The sequence below is a fragment of the Coregonus lavaretus genome (assembly GCF_964263955.1).
Source record: "Coregonus lavaretus genome assembly, chromosome: 33".
Taxonomy (NCBI): Eukaryota; Metazoa; Chordata; class Actinopteri; order Salmoniformes; family Salmonidae; genus Coregonus; species Coregonus lavaretus.
In genome coordinates, this window is record NC_140020.1 from 32,968,817 (window position 1) to 32,993,362 (window position 24,546).

General features: G+C 42.4%; 1 protein-coding gene across 1 annotated transcript in view; it reads right to left on the bottom strand.

Annotated features, from left to right (window-relative positions):
• The window catches only part of otofa (otoferlin a), a gene marked incomplete at both ends in the record, with an annotated part of 140,055 nt that extends 115,856 nt beyond the window's left edge, over positions 1–24,199 (bottom strand). Inside the window, 2 exons of the mRNA XM_084150942.1 lie at positions 13,134–13,192; positions 24,121–24,199. Of these exons, the coding sequence (XP_084007068.1) occupies positions 13,134–13,192; positions 24,121–24,199 (138 nt within the window). The remainder of the gene's footprint in view (positions 1–13,133; positions 13,193–24,120) is intronic.
• Between the last annotated feature and the right edge of the window lie 347 nt (positions 24,200–24,546).

A 24,546-nucleotide genomic window follows, 5' to 3' on the forward strand; every position in this document is an offset into this window, starting at 1 on the left:
TTTGCTTCAACTGGCTGTCCAAATCCACTGAAAGATCGGAAATCCTGTCTGCAACTGTGTTTCTTGTCAGGCTGATATTTACAAAAGCCTGACGCTTTTCAGGGCACACAATCTCCGCTGCCTTCATCATGCATGTTTTTACAAATTCACCCTCACTAAATGGTTTTGAAGCCACTGCGATTTCATTAGCAATGAGGTAGCTAGCTTTCACTGCAGCGTCACTGATGTCTCGGCTGTGAGTAAACACAGACTGCTGTTTCTTCAGACCCGCCAACAGTTCATTCACTTTCTCTCTTCTCCGCTGTCCTTGAAAGTTGTCATATTTGTCGGCATGAAGACTCACATAGTGGCGACGAAGGTTATATTCTTTCAGCACTGCAACATGCTGTGAACACACCAAACATACAGCTTTCCCATTCAATTCCGTGAATAAATAGGAGGATGACCATTTTTCTTGGAACACTCTGCACTCTGCGTCCACTTTTCTCTTTTTTGACAGAGACATATTGGGGCAATGAGGGTGCCAAAGAACATAATGTTAAAAGTAGAAGCCGTAATAAATATCGCGGGCAAAACAAAGTAGCTCATCCGGAATGGCTGCACGTGCTTGACCTACTTGCTCTGCCCCGGTATAAACAGTTTGCTTGCTTAACACAATTGCTATTGCGCCATCCAGTGGACGCAATTGGAACAGCAGTTTATTTTATTGAAAAATTGCAGCGCATTATTATACTTTACAAAATCATCTCGCGGGCCGGATTAAACCCGTTTGCGGGCCTGATCCGGCCCGCGGGCTGGACGTTTGACACCCCTGATCTAAAGTGTAATTAATAACTTCACCCTGCTCAAAGGGATATTCAATGTCTCCCTTTTTTTTAACCCATCTACCAATAGGTGCCCTTCTTTGCGAGTCACTGGAAAACCTCCCTTTGTGGTTGAATCTGTGTTTGAAATTCACTGCTCGACGTTACAGATAATTGTATGTGTGGGGTACAGAGATGAGGTAGTCATGAAAAAATATTGTATTATTGCAAACAGAGTGAGTCCATGCAACTTATTATGTGACTTGTTAAGCAAATTTAGGCTTGCCAAAACAAAGGGGTTGAATACTTTTTGACTCAAGACATTTGTAAAAATGTACTTGCTTGACCATGCTGTGGGTCATGTAACTGTTTGTTACATGCAATATTTGCTTTGTGGACTTCACCGGACAGATGTTGCTCTCCGATTTTGTGATGAAACAAACATATGTGTAGTAAATTTATTCCGCCACTGTGTGACTTTTGTATTTTTGTTGTCTCGGCCTTATTGTATATCATGGTGGCGTATGAACGAATGGATTATAGAGCAAATAATGCAATTATCACAACATACAGTAGGTTTTAATATGGCTTTTTTTAATGGCTTGGCTTCCCCAGTGATTTTACCCTCGCACCCCTACTAACTGAGGTTTGTATTGGGTTCTGTGGAGGGAACATCATCTTCGATTCCATAAAATGTCTTACTTGCAGATACCCAAATAATTGTCTGTTTGGTACAGCAATTTGGGGGGGATTTGCTGAAACGATAAAAATGTGTCACCATCAAACATATCTGATATTGACCTTATACCTTTCTGGTACCAGAGGTGGAAAACGCTATCAGAAATGCCAGGGGGAAAGACCTTGTTAGTAGCCCTTTCATGCAGTCAATGACCAAAAGCACCCTCTTTGGCCTTATTTATATTTTTCATAATTTCATAATTAATAAAGATTAAAATATATACATGAAAATCCAGTGTTTCTATGTCAAGCAGATTTGTTATATTTAAGTATTCTGTGATATTTAAAGTGTAATATTGAATAGATGTCACCTCTATATCTGACATGGTACAGGTGTCTTCTTTTTTTAAGCCCATAACCATGTGTGTAAGGTGTATACTTTTGTTTCAAAGTAGATTTGTTTAAGACTACCAAGAATCACTCTGTGTGACCCTGATTTAGCCCACTGCTGTAATTAATCATGGGTGTCAGAGTGGATCTTAAAAGCTTGAGAGTTGAGACACAGAAACTCCAAGGCCAAGGCTGATAAATCATAGTCAATGCTAAACTATCTAGAGTTGTCCTGAAACTAGCCTGTCCATCTAACTCCAAAAAAGCAATTGTACACGAGAGGGCGTGCTAAACTACTATTTTAGCACGGCTGTGCTGCGGTCATAGGTACGAGGCGGAGCACAAACTCTAGTGTACAATTGCTTTATTGGAGTTAGATGGACAGGCTAGTTTATTTTGATAAATGTACTCATAGGCTACTATTTCATCCTGACACATCTATGGTTGCTAGCCATCATTCTATTAGTTAAGTTGGCAGAGACGTGACCCAGTCGTGAAGTCTTTTTGTTCTATATCTATGAACGTGACCCAGTCGTTCGTTCTAAATGTTCCATTGCCATGCTGGCTGGCAATGCTCTTATCCCTTGCTTGCTAGCTAGCCAACTACGGCTAACACAGTCAGGTGCAGCTAGAATAACAGCAAAGTAGCTGCATTTGCGTTTGTTTAAGATGTTTTTGATGAATCCGTAACAATGAGCTAATGATGCACGATTTCGCCTGGCATAGAAAATGTGCAATCTCGTCAGGACACTGTTCAGAGGAGCTAGCCAACTACACAGCTAGCGCAATCACTTCAAACTGAAGCTGGTAAGACCGCAAACTAGATGCATTTCATGTCGTTTGGCCTGTTTTTCTTTTGACATTTCTTTGTATATATCCATAGAAATTATGCTGATTCATGATTTCGACTGTCTGAGAAAAAATATGTCTGTTCATTTAATCGGTTAGGTTGCCAGAGACATGACCCAGTCATGAAGTCTTTTTGTTCTATATCTATGGATGCAACCCAGTCGCTCATTCTAAATGTTCCGTTGCCATGCTGGCTAACACAGTCACATCAAACCATGCAGCTAGAATAACAGCAAAGTAGCTGCATTTCATTTCGTTTGACCTGTTTTTCTATTGAAAGTCATTTGTATATATCCATAAAAATGATGCTGATTCATGATTTTGACTGGCTGAGAAAAGATGCCCGTCTCGTCCTGACACGTTAATTCTCAATAGGACAGTGGAGACAGAATTTCAATATTGAAACAATATTGCAAATGTCGAGAAAAAAACAGCAACGTTTGTACAACCCCCTGTTGTTGTAAATCAAATGTGCGGCTAGAAGCAAGGGGAAATAATGTCTAGATGCTTTTTACAGTGGAGATCAAGGTAATGAATTGGCTGGCTGGGCTGATGCGACAGTGTATGTGCAGAGATTTCTCAGATGGAAAAGGAAACAAGATGCCAATTTTTACGTCATAGGCTTACCCGTGCTAAACGGGATTTTTAGTTGGGCGTCTCAACCAATCACAATGCTTGTTTTGACCAACCAGCTGTAGAATACCCTTTAACTCACATCCCAAGATTGCTGCACCATGTTCTTATAAACCTGTGGGGATCACCTTTTCAATATCACCAGATTACGGTCTATCAACCTCAGCACCATACCCTTTCAAAGTCTGTCAATCTGTACACAGACATCTATTCAGAATCCATACATAAAGCACAGGGACATGTCACTTACAGTATACCCATGGCTCAGAGCATGTGAGCGGAGTGGAGCGGGAGCGAGCGGGGAGCGCGAGCGGACGGATTTTGGACAGAGCGCAGAGCGGCATTTTTAAAAGGACAGAGCGTCGCCCTATGTCCCGCTCCAATTTCGCTCTGCTCACACCACGAGTCTGAAGCATGCTCAAGCCTGACCCAGAATCCATCTGTGTCTTGCACAGTCATCAACAGTAGACTATTTTCAGTCAAAACTCGGCTCAATAATGGAGTTCACCAAGTACTTCAAAAAGGAAAATGAGAAGTCATACAGGTGTACTATTAATATAAAACTAACTAACAATGATAATGTGGTTCAAGAAAAAGAATGTGGTGACATCGTTTCAGTCAGTAAAGATTCATTTTGGAATCTAAAAAGACACATCTCTCGAAAACACGAAAGTGTGCTACATGAACACGCTGGGAAGAAAGCAAAAGGTTAGCAAGTTGAATAGGGTAACTTGTAACAAAAGTGTAAAGTAAATATAGCCTAATATTCAAACAAATTTGTTTTGTCATTCAAAGTAGGCCTAATATATGGTTTGTTTAATTTAATTTGTGTCGTCCATGAATTTGTATTTTATAGAGCTAGAGGAGCAGCAGCAGCAACAAGAGAAAAGGGTTGAGGAATTCAAAAGTTTCTTCACTGCACGCAAAGGCCCAACCATAACAAGGGAGAGAAAAAGAGAGCTGGATGTAGCATTTTTTTAAATGATTTACATGGACTATGAACCGCTGAGTAAAGGAGAACGCGAAGGGATGCAACACTTCGCCAGCGCAGCTCAACCGGGCTACACCCCCCCATGCTACAACACCGTACGGGACACACTCATGCCACATGCCCTGGAAGAGATGGAAGCCAAACTGCAAGACCTACTGCAAAATGGTGATGGGCTCGTTCTGTCTGCGGACATTTGGACCAGTAGAAGAGGGCACAGCTTCCTTGGCATCATGGCCAGTTTCATTGATGGGACGTTCCGGGGGCACACGGTTTTGTTGGGCTGTGAGCACATACAGGGGCACCATACCGCAGATCGTATTTACCAAAAGTATGAAAGTGTACTGAAATATTGGAACGTGCAACGACGTGTGATTCGGGTCGTCACTGACAGTGCCAGCAACATGATCAAGGCATTTAACCTCCTCCCTGGCACTGAAGAGGAGGCGGAGGGTGAAGTGACCGCGGATGCCAGCAGCAGTGCAGAACATGAAGAGGAGGATGAGGGACCACCTGCGCCCTCGCAAGTCCATGTGGAAGTGATAACCTCTAATGTAGAAACTATGATAAATCAGTACTTTACTGTGTCAAATTTACATCTGAGATGCCCCATTCACATGCTTCAGCTGGCGATCAAAGACGCCATTAACGAGCACGACAACATTAATAGGCTGTTAGTGAAAGTCGGGCACCTGGTGAAAAGTGTACGCAAGAGCACCCTGAACACAGAGGAAACCGACCAATTAGGTGTCCGCCCCACAAATGCCTGCGCCACTCGATGGAGCAGCCAGCTGCGGATGATTCAGTCGTTAATCCGGTTGTTCCAAAAAGACCCGTTATGGCAAAACAAACTCAAGTCTAATGTTGCTAACATCACCCTGAATCAAGTACGGCAGCTGACGCACCTTGTCAGTGTGCTGACACCACTGGCAGACCTCACAGACAAAATGCAGAAGGAGCTGGGGAACCTGGGGATGATCCTCCCTGCTGTCACAGAAATCAAATCCCTGCTCACCGATGACACTCACGCTGCACTTTCAATGGGCATCGCTGCTTTTGCAGAAACATTGGCAAACAACGTGTCAAGTCGCTATGGAATATACTATACTGATAAACATCTCATTTTAGCATCAGTGTTAGATCCCCGTTTCAAGACAGAATGGATAATCCGAGATGAGTCTGTATGCAACAAACTCGGGGAGATCCGCGACCTCCTCATAAAAGAAGTTGAGGAAATGAATGCTCCCAGCGGGACACACGAGACAGACACCCCACCCGCCGCTGACCTGAATCCCGAGCCTGAACCAAAAAGAGCTCGCCTGTTCGGGTCATACTTCAGCGAGCAGCTACGCATAACCGGAGACGCCAAAGGTGAAGTCGAAAATTACCTCTCATCCCCGAGACAGAACCCAGACGCAGATGTTATTCGATTTTGGAAAGAAAACTCCACGTCTTTTCCCCGCCTGGCTAAAGTAGCTCGCATTGTGTTCAGCATCCCAAGCGGGTCTGCGAGCGCAGAGAGGGTTTTCTCCGCTGCTGGCCTGCTGTCAAGAAACCACCGCATGAGTCTGAAGCCTCAGACATTGGCCAAACTTGTGTTCTTGAAGGTGAACTCAAAAGAACTGTAGATAAGGAAAGCAATTCATTTTTTTTAAATTTTATTTTAAAGTTTGACAATGGATATAAGACAATTTTAATTTTAATCCACGTGCAAGCTGCGCAAAAGTTCAGTTATCAGAATTTTGGCCTAATAGTTAATTTACTTTTAAAACTTTGATGTATAGCCTGTATATTTTTATTTATATAATTAGGCCCATTGCTTCGTTTAATTTTACAAGACTTTTTGTGTATATTCCTTCTTACATAGGCTAGGCCTAATTTGTAATTTGAAATAAAACATTTCTATTTGGAAAATGTTGTCGTTGCTCTTTAGTTCTTTGGGAGGTAAGGCTGTGGTTTAAGCTAAAAGTGAAATACATGCAGATTTTTTTCATTTTTTGGAGCGAGCGAGAGGGCGATTTGAGTGGAGCGCGATGCAAACTTCGTTGAGCGCTGAGCGATAATGAGCGGACTGGCCTGATGTGGCTTTGAGCGGGGGGAGCGGAGGGGTGAACAGCTCCGTGAGCGAGGAGCTGAGATTCTCACCGCTCCACTCCGCTCATATGCTCTGCCATGGCTATACCAATGGTAAGGCTCTAGCCATTGAAGACATAATACCAGAAATGTGAGATCTATAACTGTGGCATTAATATTCTATTACCTCCGCTGGGCACAGTAAATCCAATATCCTGACACTTACCAAGGTCCTGAAAGTTCACTTTTACAAAGCCAGTTTTTCTCCAGTTTAGGACATGATGAGACAATTATCTTGTAGCTATTAAAGGTCATGATCTGTTTTTCTCGCTCTGGTAAAAAGAGGCAGTTTTGTGGAAGGGATTTCTGTTGTTTTCTTCTCACTGAAAGATGATCATGATTATGCAGATGTAGGCATGCAAAGGAGAATCAAGGACGAAACATAATGTCTGTCAGTGTGTGTGTGTGTGTGTGTAAAAAACTAAACAAAAAAACAGCTATGAATAATCCACAGAAGTGAGAAATGCAATGAGGAACTTCATAGCCACAAATATCCCATGAAACCACTGCCTTCAGTAACACAGTGTTGGGATAAAATAACCATCTAAGGTACAGGGATTTCTTGCCTCCAGCATGATCTAGGAATACATTTTTTCTTCCATTTATTCAATATGCTGAGAGTTTGGAGAATACCTCTCTAGGGCAGCCCCCCAACCTTAAAGAACAGTGTGCAACCAGCCAGGAATATTCTGGAAGTGAAAAACAATCCAGTCTCTATGTAGTCTACAGATGCCTGTAGTAAACATCTCACAGTCTCAAAGCCCAATGACAAACCAGCATATTTCCTGGAGCTCCACAGAATCAGTGAGCTGGTTTGGTTAGTCTGACAGGAATATGGTTCTCTCCATGAACTGGACGCAGGGGCGCTGGCTTAACGAGAACACTCACTAAATTAAACCCCATCATAACAAACAGTCACATGAGTGCCCTCGTTTCCTGCAACTCAACCACAGGCCAGGGTAATCAGGGAAGTGATGCTGAGACTTTCAGGAAGTGACCTCACATTGGCCAGCTACTAGCCACAACATTTTACATTTACCAGACGCTCTTATCCAGAGCGACTTACAGTTAGTGAGTGCATATATTTTCATACTGGCCCCCCGTGGGAAACGAACCCACAACCCTGGCGTTGCAAGCGCCATGCTCTACCAACTGAGCTACTGTCAACCACAGCATGAGAGGGCAGGAATCAAGACAAGGCTTTCAGTGAGACTTTAAGTGTAACCACTGTAGGCCTGGCTGACAAGCACAATATAATATGTAATGAAGAGAATATGTCATATGTAAGCGAATGAAAAAAGTAATGAAAAAGTTATTACATTTATTACATGTTGCTTTGAGTGCCTCTCATGAAAAGGTCAGTCTGTATGCCCTATGTATTAGCTCTATGATGGTTCCGCTGCATGAATAGGCTACACTGTAGCAAGTTTAGAAACAGAGAGAGAGTTGTGTGAATTCATTTTTAGATCTGCATCCTCAGGCTTGTCTGTTCTAAAGCACAAATCACTTCCCAACACTCCGACTGCTGTTAACTAGGGGCCCAAATACACACCAATATTTTAGCTGGAAGAGATGGCTGCATGGTGGTATATATACAGTATATATATTAATATTCTGGACTCTGACATTGCTCGTTCTGATAGTTCTTACATAATTGTAACTTTTTGGTTATTGTATTGTTAGATATTACTGCACTGTTGGAGCAAATCTGTGTACGCGACCAATAAACTTTGATTTGATTTTGATTTGAGTGGGAGGCCCCAATGTACTGCAGCTAAAAGCTAACCCTCAATCCCAGCTGCGTTGAATTATGAATACAGATTCAGCATCCAGTCGGATATCAAAGGCATGTTCCAGGCCATGCATAAAGAAACAGGCCTCCTATCTTTATGCTAATGGTGCGGTGCTCTGCTAGAGATCCTGGGCTGGAATATCACATCCAAAGCTTTTTGGGTCAACTTTTGAGATAAAACACCCACACACTCACACTGTTGAGGCTGTGCTCTATACCCTAGACTGCCTGGGGCCAGACTGGACAATCTATTGATGTTGAGTTGACATAATGACCTCTTCATCGTTTAATGGTTTGGATACACAAAGCCAGGGCAGGGAGAGTAGGATAAAGCTCTGTCCGATCAGATCATTTCTCCTACAGTAACACTGTACCAGCTACTGTTAGTGAGGGCTCAAGGAAAGCTCAGCAAAGTGGTGTGTGTGTGTGTGTGTGTGTCTGTGTGTTTCTGTGCATGCTAGCAGATACCCATAGACTTCCAGTCATTGCACTAATGCTAGTTAGCACTGGCTCACAAAACGACTTCTAACTTCCATCATACTGGACACAGAGACATATACAGCTGTGGAAAAAATTAAGAGACCACTGCAAATTTTTCTTAAATCAGCATCTCTAGATGTATGACAGCCATTCCATTCCAGTGTCTGTTGAATTCCAACACAGGCACACCTCATTCTACTGAATTAGGTACTGATTAGGTGATCACATGAACCAAATCTTATTTAACGAGGAAAAGTATAAAAACCACTGCTGTGGTCATCACTATCCTCTTGCAATAGGACCAGCTGGATGGAAAAAACAGTGCTAATAGTACCTCAAAAGTAATATTAATAAAAAAATAACTATTGACCATGCCAAAAGAGTTGAAAAGGAGTGTTTTGAGTGAGGAAAAGAAGGGTTCAATTCTGGCTTTACTGGCAGAGGGATACAGTGAGCGTCAGGTTGCTTCCATCCTTAAAATTTCAAAGACGGCGGTTCATGAGAACAAGGTCAAGCAGCAGACATTGGGGACAACAAAGCTACAGACCAGCAGAGGGCAAAAACGACTCTCTACTGACCGGGATGACCGCCAACTCATTCGAATGTCACTCAACAACCGTAGGATGACATCAAGTGACCTACAAAAAGAATGGCAAACGGCAGCTGGGGTGAAGTGCATGGCGAGGACGGTTCGAAACAGGCTCCTAGGGGCAGGGCTGAAGTCGTGCAAAGCTAGAAAAAAGCCCTTAATCAATGAGAAGCAAACAAGAGCCAGGCTGAGGTTTGCAAAATACCATAAGGATTGGACCGTAGAGGACTGGAGTAAGGTAATCTTCTCTGATGAGTCCAATTTTCAGCTTTGCCCAACACCTGGTCGTCTAATGGTTAGACGGAGACCTGGAGAGGCCTACAAGTCACAGTGTCTCGCACCCACTGTGAAATTTGGTGGAGGATCGGTGATGATCTGGGGGTGCTTCAGCAAGGCTGGAATCGGGCAGATTTGTCTTTGTGAAGGACGCATGAATCAAGCCACGTACAAGGTTGTCCTGGAAGAAAACTTGCTTCCTTTTGCTCTGACATTGTTCCCCAACTCTGAGGATTGTTTTTTCCAGCAGGACAATGCGCCATGCCACACAGCCAGGTCAATCAAGGTGTGGATGGAGGACCACCAGATCAAGACCCTGTCATGGCCAGCCCAATCTCCAGACCTGAACCCCATTGAAAACTTCTGGAATGTGATCAAGAGGAAGATGGATGGTCACAAGCCATAAAACAAAGCCGAGCTGCTTGAATTTTTGCGCCAGGAGTGTCATAAAGTCACCCAACATCAATGTGAAAGACTGGTGGAGAGCATGCCAAGACGCATGAAAGCTGTGATTGAAAATCAGGGTTATTCCACCAAATATTGATTTCTGAACTCTTCCTAAGTTAAAACATTACTATTGTGTTGTTTAAAAATGAACATTAACTTATTTTCTTTGCATTATTCGAGGTCTGACAACACTGCATCTTTTTTGTTATTTTGACCAGTTGTCATTTTCTGCAAATAAATGCTCTAAATGACAATATTTTTATTTGGAATTTGGGAGAAATGTCGTCAGTAGTTTATAGAATAAAACAAAAATGTTATTTTTACCCAAACACATACCTATAAATAGTAAAACCAGAGAAACTGATCATTTTGTAGTGGTCTCTTATTTTTTTCCGCAGCTGTATATGGTATCCACTAGTTCATCTGACTGGGGAAGTAGATAAAGTGCCTCATTGCCAAAATCCCAAAGTATCCCTTTAAGTCCCATTAAACCGTTGGTCCTGATTAGACTCAAAACAATAGCGCTGGTTATGAGCAAAGGAAACAGCACGTTCCCATCAAAGGGAAAATGTTCTGCTCTTAAACATCAAGTAGTAACTCTCAAGCTCTCTTCTATATGAGATTAAAACTCTAAGGTAAGCCCCATGGAAATGCATAGTCTACATTTTGTCTGGTACATTCTATCTCTCTCTCTCTCTCTCTCTCTCTCTCTCTCTCTCTCTCTCTCTCTCTCTCTCTCTCTCTCTCTCTCTCTCTCTCTCTCTCTCTCTCTCTCTCTCTCTCTCTCTCTTTCCCTCTCTCTCTCTCTCTTTCCCTCTTTCTTTTTCTGTCTCCCCTCTCTCTCTGTATTCCATTCTCTACCCCTCTCACCCTCCACTTCTCTATCCCTCAATTCTTCCTACCCTGCCTTACCTCCTTCCATCCCATTCCCAGTGGTAGTCTTCATGTCTAAAAGCATTAGAAAGCTGATTTGCCAACCTGACGAGGAATCCTACTGGGAAAACGTCCTTGAATCCAACAGCTACAGAGCCAAACAGAGCCAGCCAATCATCAGCCTCCACCAAAGCTACTGGATCCCGAGGCATTGCAGGTCTACAATTTATCATAATCATATTCAAAGTAGAGCAGGGATCTTATGCCTGCTAATGTCATTTGTTCGTTTTATTGTCCAATTTAAATGTAAATAACTCCCCATCATATTCTTGATAAATCTCAGTATCACAGTAATCACACTATACACCAAGTATTTCATGTCACACATGGCTGCCATCCTCTACCTCTCACTGCCATCTCAACCCCACATAGACCTCCACCGAATACCTAAGTTGCAAGTGGCCAGTTAGAGTGGACTAAAAATAATATAATAATATGCCATTTAGCAGACGCTTTTATCCAAAGCGACTTACAGTCATGCGTGCATACATTATTTTATTTTTTTGACTAGATAGGATATGGCCCATTTACAATGGACAACACAGGTGATTCCTTCCTCTTGTCTTAAAGAGATTCTCCGGTACTTTTGTATACTTTTTAGCCAGTAGTTCTGAAAGTAGCACTCACGAGCCAAAAGTTATGTGCCGATATGTGCACCACGTCATTGTTCTCTCTCTCTCTGCTGTGTCCACTGAGCCATTGGGCCCGCCCTGCAACCTCATTGGATAACGCTGGACAGGCCTCTTGCTAGCTGTCATTCAAATGCAAGGGGCTGATGCTCATTGGCTAGAATTCGAATTGCTAGGGGGCTGGCCCAGGTGGGTGGAAATGTAGGGAAAATGGAGCGGCACAGCTTCAAGAAAACAGTCGCTTTTAAACTAGGGATTTCGTGGCTAATTGAGGTAAAACAGTAATTCTGCTCATAGATTATTTATGTATAAACTACACACTGACACATCCAGCCCAACGCAGGAGCTTTAAAAAATACTTTCTTAGTCGCCAAAGTACCGGAGCTTTAAGAGCAGAGGTATTGTAAAGCAATAAAGCAATACACTTGATAAGATTCAGATAAGATGTCCTGTTAGCTGAGCCTTTGGTCAAATGCCTGATGTGATAACCAACACCTGAGCCTGTTACTAAAAAGTATGGGTGAACTCATCCGTTGCATACTTAAATTGCATTGCGCAAAGTAATATCCAAAAAGTAATATCCAACACAGACCATGCTATTTACATTATGGTGGGGAAACTCTCGCCTTAGGACACAGGGACATATAACCTATAAAGTGAGAATAGTTTTTTTTATGTTGTCCTGGACTTTTTTTATTATTTTATTTCACCTTTATTTAACCAGGTAAGCCAGTTGAGAATAAGTTCTCATTGACAACTGCGACCTGGCCAAGATAAAGCAAAGCAGTGCGATAAAAACAACAACACAGAGTTACATATGGGGTAAAACAAAACATAAAGTCAAAAATACCACAGAAAATATATATACAGTGTGTGCAAATGTAGCAAGTTATGGAGGTAAGGCAATAAATAGGCCATAGTGCAAAATAATTACAATGAGTATTAACACTGGAATGATAGATGTGCAAGAGATGATGTGCAAATAGAGATACTGGGGTGCAAATGAGAAAAATAAATAACAATATGGGGATGAGGTAGTTGAGTGGGCTAATTTCAGAAGGGCTGTGTACAGGTGCAGTGATCGGTAAGGTGCTTTGACAACTGATGCTTAAAGTTAGTGAGGGAGATAAGAGTCTCCAGCTTCAGAGATTTTTGCAGTTCGTTCCAGTCATTGGCAGCAGAGAACTGGAAGAAATGGCGGCCAAAGGAGGTGTTGGCTTTGGGGATGACCAGTGAGATATACCTGCTGGAGCGCATACTACGGTGGGACTTTGAGATGGAGACAGAAAGGTTATGGAAATGTCTAGTGGCAGGGCAGATGACTCCGGACCACATATCACATATGTTCAATACCCATCTTAACCCTTCCTGTCTGAGTGCCTCTGTATGTACTGTATACATCTCCCCCTACCTACTGACTTCTCTATCGCAAAAATATAAATATGAAAGAAAAAGGGCTTGATGGTTATTTGGAAGCTATAAGATGGAATGGTCTAACAGAAGAGTTACAAACCTCATCAAATCTGGCCTCATCCTCACAGTTTTCCAGCACACGCGTGTAGAGCGACAGACCTGAGGGGTGGAAGGACAGAGGTCAGGGGTTAAACAGGCTCAAAAGGCTCAAATGAAATTACAGAAATAGAAATGCATAGAAATAAATTCAACTCATATGCAAGACTCATTGACACAAAGTGCGTTGAATAACACATTGCAAAGCAAATATATACATCCACCGGACATTTCACGCCATTGCTATTTGGTGCCAAACACTTGCAAATGTTAGCGTTTCGCAAGCATATTCCTACTGCTAGACATGTTCCACTGTTATTATAAAAAGGTCACACTTGAGAAGAATTTGTAAAATTCTATATTTCGAAGTTAAACTGTATATTGTATCGCGGCCCTTACAAAAAAGATTGCAGTTAGAGTGCAGTAAAACTGCAGCATAACTGCAGTTAGAGTGCAGTATACAGTGGGGAGAACAAGTATTTGATACACTGCCGATTTTGCAGGTTTTCCTACTTACAAAGCATGTAGAGGTCTGTCATTTTTATCATAGGTACACTTCAACTGTGAGAGACGGAATCTAAAACAAAAATCCAGAAAATCACATTGTATGATTTTTAAGTTATTAATTTGCATTTTATTGCATGACATAAGTATTTGATACATCAGAAAAGCAGAACTTAATATTTGGTACAGAAACCTTTGTTTTGCATATGTTTCCTGTAGTTCTTGACCAGGTTTGCACACACTGCAGCAGGGATTTTGGCCCACTCCTCCATACAGACCTTCTCCAGATCCTTCAGGTTTCGGGGCTGTAGCTGGGCAATACGGACTTTCAGCTCCCTCCAAAGATTTTCTATTGGGTTCAGGTCTGGAGACTGGCTAGGCCACTCCAGGACCTTGAGATGCTTCTTACGGAGCCACTCCTTAGTTGCCCTGGCTGTGGGTTTCGGGTCGTTGTCATGCTGGAAGACCCAGCCACGACCCATCTTCAATGCTCTTACTGAGGGAAGGAGGTTGTTGGCCAAGATCTCGCGATACATGGCCCCATCCATCCTCCCCTCAATACGGTCTAGTCGTCCTGTCCCCTTTGCAGAAAAGCATCCCCAAAGAATGATGTTTCCACCTCCATGCTTCACGGTTGGGATGGTGTTCTTGGGGTTGTACTCATCCTTCTTCTTCCTCCAAACACGGCGAGTGGAGTTTAGACCAAAAAGCTCTATTTTTGTCTCATCAGACCACAGGACCTTCTCCCATTCCTCCCCTGGATCATCCAGATGGTCATTGGCAAACTTCAGACGGGCCTGGACATGCGCTGGCTTGAGCAGGGGGACCTTGCGTGCGCTGCAGGATTTTAATCCATGACGGCGTAGTGTGTTACTAATGGTTTTCTTATATTGTTGTTCTTTCATTTTTTACTTTAGTTTATTTAGTAAATATTTTTATTAACTCTTGTTTTTCTTAAAACTGCATTGTTGGTCAAGGGCTTGTAAATAAGCAGTTATTCTGCAATTATTGCGTCCAAAGTACCACAGTCGACTGCAGTCGACTGCAATCTTTTTTTGTAAGGGGGACCCATACTCACCACCGCAAATTGCTTGTGGACTGATTAGAGGAACAGTAATTAGAATGTTCTATGTTGAGTGGTGTTTTCCTAATACTGTATCTATATTTGTTAAATGTTTGTGTGATATGACATTCTGAGATGATGAAATGTGTATTGGCCATTGATATGAAATTATTGATTGTGAAGGAAATGATTCATGTTAATTAATGAAATACCTGTTTAGGTGCATTTTGGATTATACCAGTGTTAGGGGTTGGGCTTTTTCCTGTTGAGGTTGCCCATTTTAGGAGAGCTTTGGCTGGAGTGACATGTTGTCAGCTGTGTTACTAGTGTTGTGTTCAGTAATATGGTGTCGTAAACTCTGTAACTGTTTTAAAGTCACCACTGACTTCATGGTGAAATCTCTGAGCGGTTTCCTTCCTCTCTGGCAACTGAGTTAGGAAGGACACCTGTATCTTTGTGATGGCTGCACCATCGAGAGCATCCTGACTGGTTGAGGAGAGCTTTGGCTGGAGTGACATGTTGTCAGCTGTGTTACTAGTGTTGTGTTCAGTAATATGGTGTCGTAGCTCAGTTGCGTATTGAATACTGTTGGTTTAAGAATGATTCAGGCACGTTGTGCGTAAACGGAGGAGTGAGGATTGGATGAGTGAGTTTTGTAACATGTTTATCTGAAGTAAAGACGTTCCGTTTAATTGCACAACAAGCCTCTGTGCATTTGTAATAACTAGCACTTTGTCATAGTTTTAGGCGCTCTGCCTTAGAAGCCTGTAGCTTCTGTGAATTGGCCGTTGCATTTATTTTCCTTGTTTGTTATTTTTGTCAGTCAAGTATTCATAAATATCAGTATTCATGGTTCCAGCTCACCTTCTGCACCTGTAAATGAATACCACCATTTTGCACGTGAATTCCATCTGACTCCTCATGCTTCGCACGCCCTGACAAGACCATAGAGTCCACTATCTTACAAGATCCTAAATCAATTTACATGTGTCAGACTAAGTGGAAAGGGCAAGACAGAGTAATGGTGCTATAAAAACACACCTGGCTTGATACGAGGAGCCAGAGGAGAGAAAGACAAGCAGACAGATAAACGACTAAATTTGGACTCATTATGACACCGAATGTGACAGACGAAACAGAGAGAGAGAGAGAGAGAGAGAGAGAGAGAGAGAGAGAGAGAGAGAGAGAGAGAGAGAGAGAGAGAGAGAGAGAGAGAGAGAGAGAGAGAGAGAGAGAGAGAGAGAGAGAGAGAGAGAGAGAGAGAACAACATCCCTCTATGCGGACATTATGTTTTTAAATAAAAGGAGAAGGCATGGACACAGCTATACCTCCATTCTAATTCAATTACCACTGTGTGAATTTGTAGCTATACATTTTCAGTCAGGTTGTTTAAGAAATGATGCACCCATATACACTGAGTATACAAAACATTAAGGACACCTGCTCGTTCCATGACATACGTAGAATGACCAGGTGAATCCAGGTGAAAGCTATGATCCCTTATTGATGTAACTTATTAAATGTGTTGTGTTACCCCAAACATAACACTTTGTATTTAGGACATTGAGTTCATTTCTTTGCAACATGTTTAGCAGTTTTTCTTTAGTGCCTTGTTGCAAACAGGATGCATGTTTGGGAATATGTGTATTCTGTACAGGCTTCCTTCTTTTCACACTGTCAATTAGGTTAGTATTGTGGAGTAACTACAATGTTGTTGATCCATCCTCAGTTTTTTCCTATCACAGCCATTAAACTCTGTAACTGTTTTAAAGTCACCACTGGCTTCATGGTGAAATCTCTGAGCGGTTTCCTTCCTCTCTGGCAACTGAGTTAGGAAGGACACCTGTATCTTTGTGATGGCTGCACCATCGAGAGCATCCTGACTGGTTGCATCACCGCCTGGTATGACAACTGCTCAGGCTCTGACTGCAAGGAACTACAGAGGGTAGTGCGTACGGCCCAGTACATCACTGGGGCCAAGCTTCCTGCCATCCAGGACCTCTATACCAGGCGGTGTCAGAGGAAGGCCCTCAAAATTGACTCCAGCCACCCGAGTCATAGACTGTTCTCTCTGCTACTGCACGGCAAGCGGTACCGAACGCCAAGTCTAGGACAAAAAGGCTTCTCAACAGCTTCTACCCCCAAGCCATAAGACTCCTGAACAGCTAATCATGGCTACCCGGAGTATTTGCACTGCCCCCCCACCCCACCCCCACCCCATCTTTTTACTCTGCTGCTGCTACTCTGTTAATTATTTAGTCACTTTAACTCTACCCACATGTACATATTACCTCAACTACCTCAACTAGCCAGTGCCCCCGCACATTGACTCTGCACCGGTATCCCCCTGTATGTAGCCTCCCTACTGTTATGTTATATTACTTCTGGTCTTTTTTTCTCAACACTTTTTTGTTGTTGTTTTATTTTACTTATTTATAAAAAAAATAATCCATTGTTGGTTAAGGGCTGTAAGTAAGCATTTCACGGTAATGTCTACACCTGTTGTATTCGGCGCATGTGGCAAATAACATTTGATTTGATTTGACTGGGTGTATTGATACACCATCCAAAGTGTAATTAATAACTTCACCATGCTCAAAGGGATATTCAATGTCTGCTTTTTTTTTTTTACCCATCTACCAATGGTTGCCCTTCGTTCCGAGGCATTGGAAAACCTCCCTGGTCTTTGTGGTTGAACCTGTGCTTGAAATTCACTGTCACGACTTCCTCCGAGGCTGCCTCCTCTCCTTGTTCGGGCAGTCTTCGGCGTTCGTCGTCACCGGCCTTCTAGCCACTGCCGCATCACATCTCATCATTCCATTTGTTTTGTCTTGTCTATTACACACACCTGGTTCATATCCCCTCATTAGTATGTGTATAAGTGTTCCCTCTGCCCCCTTGTCCTTGTGGGTGATTGTTTAATGTGAGGAGAGAGTAGCTCGGTTGAGCTACGTGTATTTTGTATTGCCGGGGTATATTTTCCCTGTGTGCCTGTTTTGTTCCAGTGCGCCTGTTTAGCGCACTGGACGGTTTGACGCTATCCTGTGTAACTCTGTATTCTGGAATGAACTCTGTATTCTGTGATTTACCCTCCTGCGCCTGACTCCTTCAAATCACCCATCACATTCACAGCTCGACTGAGGGACCTTACAGATAATTGTAAGTGTGGGGTACAGAGATGAGGTGGTCATTCAACAATCATGTTAAACTCTATCTATGCAACTTATGTGATTTGTTAAGCAAATTTATACTCCTGAACTTATTTAGGCTTGCCATAACAAAGGGGTTGAATACTTATTGACTCAAAAATTGAGAAAAACATCATTCCACTTTGACATTAAGGGGTATTGTGTGTAGGCCAGTGACACAAAATCTCAATTTAATCCATTTTAAATTCAAGCTGTAACACAACAACATGTGGAAAAAGACAAGGGTTGTAAATACTTTCTGAAGGCACCGTATACACTGTCTTTTTAGGCCTTATCAATAGCGTAATGAATGTAATCTTACTTATTGACTATGTTTGGCAATTAATCTGATTTTTGAATACCTACCTCATCTCTTTACCTCATACATACAATTATCTGTAAGTTCCCTCAGTCGAGCAGTGAATTTCAAACACAGATTCAACCACAAAGACCAGGTAAGTTTTCCAATGCATCGTAAAGAATAGATACAAAATCAAATTAAAATAAAAGCAGACACTGAATATCCCTTTGAGCATGGTGAAGTTATGAATTACTCTTCGGATGTTGTATCAATACACCCAGTCACTACAAAGATACAGGCGTCCTTCCTAACTCAATTGCCAGAGAGGAAGGAAACTGCTCAGGGAGTTTAATGGCTGTGATAGGAGAAAACTGAGGATGGATCAACAACATTGTAGTTACTTGACCACAATACTAACTTAATTGAAAGAGTGAAAAATAATTAAGCCTGTACAAAACATGCATCCTGGCACTGTAATTCTGATCAAATTCTATTAAAAACGAAACAACTCGTTTTAAATAGGCTATGTCTATATATAGTTACAGGCACCATCATTGCTCCCCATGGGCATATAATACAGACAATGCAACTTAGACTATGGAGGGTTTTACATACATCCAAACTTTTCACTGGAGCTTGATAAAGATCCAATATAAAGAGAACGGGGGAATGTCCACTCACCGTTATACTGCTGGCATATGTAATGTTGTATAACCATCATGGAACCATCTAACAGATCATATTTGCACTTCTCCTGAAATAGCAGCCGAAATTGCATTGCATTCGAACTATGTTCGTTTTCACGATAAACCCATATCTCTCCTTCCATGGGCACTGTGCGTCATGACTGGATAGCCTGCGCTTCTAATCTCAAAATCCATGCCATTATCAACTGTGTAACTGTTAAGACCTGCTTTTTGTGGTTCTTAAAACTTACCATTAGTGCTGCATGAAATTGTCACTTTTACGCTTGTTTTTAAATATAGCCACCATTCCCACCCACCTCAACGCAAGCGAGCTGATGTTAGACAGGGAAGTTGCCGAACCTGGCGTTAGGGCTGGAAAATGCCAGTGCACCTGTTTTTACATGACGAAATTGCACACTAACGTGCGTTTGATACTTGCGTCTCCTTAGCACCAGCTGAAAATAGAGCCCATAATGTTATGTAAATACTCTTAACAACAAATATCTCAAACTAATCAAGATATCAGGAGAGAGAGAATGTGGGACCATGGCAGAGAAAGAGACTGAAACTAAATGACAAAGGCAAAGCGGAGCAGCAAGTCAATAAAAACAGAGAGAGAAAGCGAGAGAGACAAAGAGACAGAGAAAGAAACAGACCGACAGACGTAAGGAGATTGCGAGAGAGGAATTGAGAAAACGCCTAAAGCGAGGTACATCAATCAATAGACTATAGTGAATAGTAGACATGGGGACAGTCTGTGCACTTTCAATTTCCTGGGGATTTATAGAATGAGAGCGTTTTTTTACTGATATCTTACTGAAGGGTGAAAGTAAAGGGTTATACCAGCAGAGCAGAGGGGAAAAATACACTTGCAGTGTTCTGTAAAAATACTTTTCTACAGGAAAGAGAGCGTTCAGCAACCTGTTTCATTTCTACAATTTAGCAGAGGAACAGAATGAAACAAATTGAGTGACAGAGAGAGAGAGAGAGAGAGAGAGAGAGAGAGAGAGAGAGAGAGAGAGAGAGAGAGAGAGAGAGAAAGAGAGAGAGAGACCCTTTCATGCCTATTTTAAATTTGAATGAGAGAGAGAGAGAGAGAGAGAGAGAGAGAGAGAGAGAGAGAGAGAGAGACCCTTTCATGCCTATTTTAAATTTGAGAGAGAGAGAGAGAGAGAGAGAGAGAGAGAGAGAGAGAGAGAGAGAGAGAGAGAGAGAGAGGATAATCCCAAACAGGCAGAACGATAACAACTTCTTTGCGAATCAAGTAATCTGTAATTGAATCTCAGTTCTCAGAATCTGACTCAGTTCTGTGATGGTGGAAATAATAATTGAATTTCTCATTTATTTGATATACAGCGTAACACATTGGCTGTGTTAACTTCGCCTCAGCCCCGGAAGGGAAGACAAGCATTACCATCAAACCCTATTACAGTACAGTAGAAGCTGGAGTATCTGGCTTTAGAATAGGGAAGCGCTAGACTTCACAACTGGGCTAATGAAGATAACAAAGCCCCCCAAAATATATTTATACCAGAGGGCAATTCAACACCCTTCTAAAATTATGTTGGTGAGGGATTCCAGGAATATAATAACAGAGGAACTTTAACAATATTCATACTGTCATTCAACACATGGTGCCAATAGATTTAGGCAAATACTTGGCCTTAGTGGACAGACTGTCCTCTACCAATCACTAAAATGTAAGTACAGTACAGCATGTGTATGTTCAGGTTCTTGTACTGTATATGTGGACTTAGAAACTAAATTGTCTTAATCTTCATCTACTTAATGGATACAGGGGTCAATCTATATGTTCCGCCCTCTGGAGAGATGTCTAACTATGTGGTTACTGGTAACAAAGCTTACATAACCTTCCCCAGTGTCCGTCCCTGTAAGGGATACAGGTTGGCCTGCTCAGTGGGGCAGGGGCTTCCTGAGAGAACCCTTCCTCTCCAGACAGGATACAGTCTGAGCTGAAAGCACTCAGGAAGCCTTGCTGACAGCCTGTACCAGAGACCAGGCAAGGAGCTATCAACAACATGTCAAACACCAGAGAGAGAGAGGGGTGGATAGGGAAGGAAAGAGAGAGGGAGATGGAGAAGGACAGGGAGGGGGACAGAGAGAGTGAGAGAGAGCGAGAGAGACTAGGTTTTCTTTCACTGTTAAATCAGACACATTACTAAGCAGGGCCGGTCCTGGCCGTTCTAGGCGAGACAAACAAATTGCAGCACCTACAAGAATAGTCCCAGTAAGCAAAATGATGTTGAAAAGAATCTAAAATACGTATTCTTCCAGACGTTGAAGTTAGGTTCAACTTAGGTTCTGAATGAAAGGTGAAAATACGTATTTTCCGGACGTTGAAATCAGGTTCATTTTCGGTTCTGAATGAAAGTAGACGTCAATGATTGGTTCAGATTTGGTTCGGACCGGACAAAAAACAATGTCCATGGACGTGGAAATCAAGGCTAGTTCATCCAAAATGTGTTAGCGTCAGTCCGTGCTAACTGAGGTACAGCCTACAGCAGGGATGGGCAATTCCGGTCCTTGGGGGCCAGAGTGGTGTCACACTTTTTCCTCATCCCTAGTCAACACAGCTGATGAAACTAATTGCATTCTAAACTGAAGATCATGATTAGTTGATTATTGGTATCAGATGTGTTAGCTGGGGCTGGGGCAAAAGTGTGACACCAATCAGGCCCCAGAGGACTGGAGTTGCCCATCCCTGGGCTACAGTGTCACCTGAAATGTAATGTTAGGAATGCCCATCTATGTGGTAGGCCTATCGTTTGTAAAAAAATAAATAAAAAAAATAAAAAAAATAAGAAAGATGTCCAAAAGACGTTGGCCTCGGTCTGTGCTTAGTGGGGTGTAGCCTACCATGTCACCCGCAATGGAATTGTATTGGTAGGCCCACCGTTTGTAAAACAATCCGTTGCATTGGCTTTATCAGTGCCGATTCCTGTGACTAATCAATTTGGCTATTTAAGGTCTGAATATCAGTTACCCAACTTTATCAGGAGGAGTTATCCTGAGCCTATTTGCAATGTGTTTGCACAGCGGGAAATGCAGAAGTATTTTCTTTTTCACTATGGTCAGCTCGTAAAAAGTGTACAGATACAAACTTGAAACCACTGATCATGACAATTTAGCCCACGGGATGAAACTCCTGGACAGCAGTTGTGAGTAGTGTGATTGTCCATTCCATATTGTCCATTTTACTTTGACCTGTCCTGTTTTATGTTGTTTGTTAACATGTCAGGCATGATGTAAAAAGTTTCCATCTCATTACATTGTCATACATTTTTATCTCCAGCCTGTAGGCTACAGTAAAGGCCACATACTATTTCTACCATATGCTATATCAGCTACATGATTTGTGTTAGATCTTTTTTTTGTCGGAATGTTGGTGGAGCGCCACAGTGATACGTCTCTCCAACAGCACCCTGGAGAGGCACGCTGGGAACGGACAAGATAAATATTTTGCGTCCCAGCCTTTGACAAAGTAGGCACTGCTTATCATAGGATGGCATCAACACTCACCTAAAAAACCCATATGCCAATGGTTGAGAGAAATTGTTTTTGTTTTGGGGCAGAATTATGTGAGGTTTTATGTGTGGTTGGAGGTCAGTTTAGCTCAGAAAGTGCCGCCTTCGTCAATCTGCCGCCATATCCTGCCTAATCAGCGGGCCGGCCCTTTTCACTGACATCCTAAATTAACTGTTCAGAAACCGAACACCTTATATGGTTCCTTAATTAAACTGAACAACAAGCCACATAATATACGGTTTCAGTGCCAGGCAGCTTATACAGCAGGTGTCCTATTCAACTGGTAAAACAGCAGGCATGCACCTATGGCCAGTACTGTTTAAGCAGGGTTACTGTGTAAACAGTTATTGGCCTTTCCTCTACAAACAAGTAGGCTATTCATTGTCATAAAGAGTTATTCCAGCATTTCTTTCAATGACTAATTCAGCATTGTGATGTCATAAATGTTAACAACAAACAATTAGTCATTGTGATGTCATAACATAGTTATTAACCAACAATTTGACATTGTGATGTCATAAAGGGTTATCAACAAGCAATTTGACATTGTGAAGTCATAAAAAGTTATCACTGCAACCAGCAGCAAAGTCAAAATTGGTTATATCATAAAAATGTAAGAAAACTAAATGTAGCTTTTAGGTCTCAATTCAAGGTTAGGGTTAGGCATAAGGTTAGCAGTGTGGTTAAGATTAGGGTTAAGGTGTGCATGCACACCCACACACAGGCATACACACTCATAGAGGCACTTACATCGCACCCACACACACAAGCACATGCTCACACACACACACAATGTCTAGGCCTTTCAGGTGTTATGGGGATAAACTGAGGGAATGTAAGGTATCTCAGAAACCAGAATTTGCTCTCCATGGTGCTGAAATGGGCAAACAGTTAAAGCAGCACACACACACACACACACACAATTCCCTCCACACCAATGCGTAGCAGTCTAGCCTTCATCTACAGTACCTATATTGTTTATTCGTTTTTCTGTTGCATTGGGATTACCAATCTGTTTCCAATCAGACCTGCCTGGCCAGGGGAGTTGGCCAGAGTGGACCACCGACCACGGGACAGCTTCCTTATTGGAGTCTCATTCCTTTCAGGGATGAAAATCAACGGTGTTTGATACTGTGAGATCCAGCTCAGCTGAGCGCATGGCGAGGGAGGCGAACCACGGTGGAGATAGATGAGAGCTGTAGAGCTGTAAAACGTGAAATAACGGTTGCGTATAACGGCTAGGCCTACAGGGAAGAGAATCTCCTTCTGATCGATAGGACTATAGGATATTGAACACATTTCTAAACTTGATGGCCAACAAAAAAAAAAACGATGTGCTAATTCGACAAACCAAGTGGTTGTACCCGACTGTTTGAATTAAAATTCCTCAATAAATAATTATTTATTTGAGGGTATTATGTATTCCAATGCGTAAAAGCACTCCTCGCCTCCACAATCTGTGTCGCTTTCCATCACCTCCTGGGATTGCAGAACCAGACAGGGGTCTCCCTAACTCTTCAGCGCAACCACAGGAGACGCGTCACCACATTGGGGTTTACCTATCCACAGGCTCATACACCAAATCACATTGCAAACTCCTAGGCACTGCGCAATCAGTATGACTATACCTATTGGGTCATAGAGAGAGAAAACACCGCGGACAAAGCATCTGTAGCAATAATAAAGTATTTGAGTTTGTTACCTCGAAATGTGACTTTGGCGATTCTGTCCCCCTTTCCACGAAGGTCCCGGACCGTCTTTAGGTGGACTAGAAGAGCCATGTCAACTTCGGTACAATACAGCACTTCAGGAGAAAATGAACTACAGTATTTTCCTTCACAGAGCTAAAAACTCGTATATTCTGCTGATAAGCGTATGAACCAAATGTTCAATGATCTCTGAACCTAGACCCTCTCATTGCGTCTTTGGTGAACCAAAATCTCCTTCCATTCCGCATGCAGCATCTGCTTTATCGCCTTTGACAGAAAGAAAGGAAGGATTTTCAATTATTCATAAGCTTTCGTGTTATCCCGCGCTATATGCTTCCTGGCTGCTGGGTCTCGCGCATCCCGGTGCCTGACTGGCGCATGTGGTGAAGACAGGGGTCTGCGCTTCGACTGACGGTCAT